The sequence below is a fragment of the Merops nubicus genome, unplaced genomic scaffold, assembly GCF_000691845.1.
Source record: "Merops nubicus isolate BGI_N331 unplaced genomic scaffold, ASM69184v1 scaffold30319, whole genome shotgun sequence".
In the NCBI taxonomy this organism is placed as follows: Eukaryota; Metazoa; Chordata; class Aves; order Coraciiformes; family Meropidae; genus Merops; species Merops nubicus.
The window spans coordinates 437-1,884 of NW_008629508.1; the positions used below are offsets into that span (position 1 = coordinate 437).

The 1,448-nt window shown below is 51.5% G+C and overlaps 1 protein-coding gene across 1 annotated transcript in view; it reads right to left on the reverse strand.

Moving 5' to 3' along the window:
* Positions 1 to 1,263: 1,263 nt before the first annotated feature.
* Positions 1,264 to 1,448, reverse strand: part of TBX4 (T-box 4) — a gene marked incomplete at its 5' end in the record, with an annotated part of 18,768 nt that continues 18,583 nt past the window's right edge. The window contains 2 exon segments of the mRNA XM_008947010.1: positions 1,264 to 1,445; position 1,448. The exon segment at position 1,448 is cut by the window's right edge and continues 437 nt beyond it. Of these exon segments, the coding sequence (XP_008945258.1) occupies positions 1,264 to 1,445; position 1,448 (183 nt within the window).

Sequence of the window (1,448 nt, forward strand, 5' to 3'; positions counted from 1 at the left end):
ACACGCTGCAAACTAGAGGAGGACACATCCCAGCCCAGGAGCTTTTTGGGTGAAGTCAATGGGAGTTTTGCTCCAGAAAGAGCACAGATTGCTTTCCCCAGGAGGCAGTTTGGCACCACGGCTGTCGCCAAGTGATCGATCCCACCATACCTCATAGGGATGCTCTGGTAGGCAAAGCCAGTGCTGAAGGAGTCAGTTCAAGATACTTCCACAGTAAACAAGAGTTGCAATGCATATACTGGTTACAGATTTTTACCTGTTCTACAAATATTTGTACACTGGAAAGCCTGACAGGTGATGGGAACTCTTCCCACAGCACCATTAAGAAAATATTCCTCTATGTCTCCTTTATGCTGAAAACAATTCTCTCTGAGTTAGCTGCGAAAGAAAAGAAACATAGCACAAAAGGCACATTTCAGCTGAATACGAAAGAAATCAAGGACCAGCAAATACAGAAACCATTTCTGGAAAGTATTAGCGACTTTTAAGCTTAAACTTCATAAATATATTGCAATAAGCAAGTGTGATTCAATCAACAAATGGGAGTCTGAAGACACCAAGTCTGTTCCTAACACTGCAATGAATTTACTGCTTGGCCTTAGCTTCCCCCAGCCACGAGCGGTGGTGTTGTGGGGGGAAGAAGAGACATTAGTGCCTCGGTGCCTCCTCCTCTCGGGGCCGTGGCCTGAGCCCTGCACCACAGCTCCCCGACCCCCACACCCAGCCCCTGCCGGCCCCTGCGCCCCCACGGCTCCAGCACCTCCAGAGCAAGAAGGGACTTCTACAGACAAAAAGAGGGAAAGAAGTGCTGCTACAGCAGTCCTTGAACTACCCAACCGAGCGGATCGCTTTGCCCTTCTGAGTTTGGGATGCTGTGACTTCGTGAACCCAGTACCGTAAAAGTGAAGCTCGTGTTTTTCCCAAATAGCCAAAATTCACTGATGGATGTTTAATGTTACAAGCAGAAGAAAACGACTGGCTACTTCACTTGTTAGACATGAAGGTGGTTTCTACCGCATCAGGAACGAAGACGCGAGAATTAATTTATTCAGGAGTCAGTCAGAGGCGGATGAATCCAGCCCCCATAGACGGGAGGTGTGATTGATTCTCTGTGTGTCTGAAGACACGAGCCCTTCGCTCACACAGCCCCTCTGGAAATGCACGTCTGTCTCACCCGAGTGCAAGTTACCCACAGGTATCAACACCCCTCGAACGCTGTCCTGGAGCAGTATCGTTGGCTGTGGCACCGCGCGGCCGCCGGAGTCACCCGTCAGTCCAGTTCTCCACAGTCCCCAGCCCTGAATGGTACTGCAGCGACGACTCCCGCGCCAGGGAGAAGCTCTGGGAGTACAGGAACTCGTTTGCCGCGTTGAGGTGCGGCGAGGGGGGTTTCCTCTCGCACACGGACGGGTGCACCCTCTCCCTGGGGAAGGAGGAGGGGGGAACGC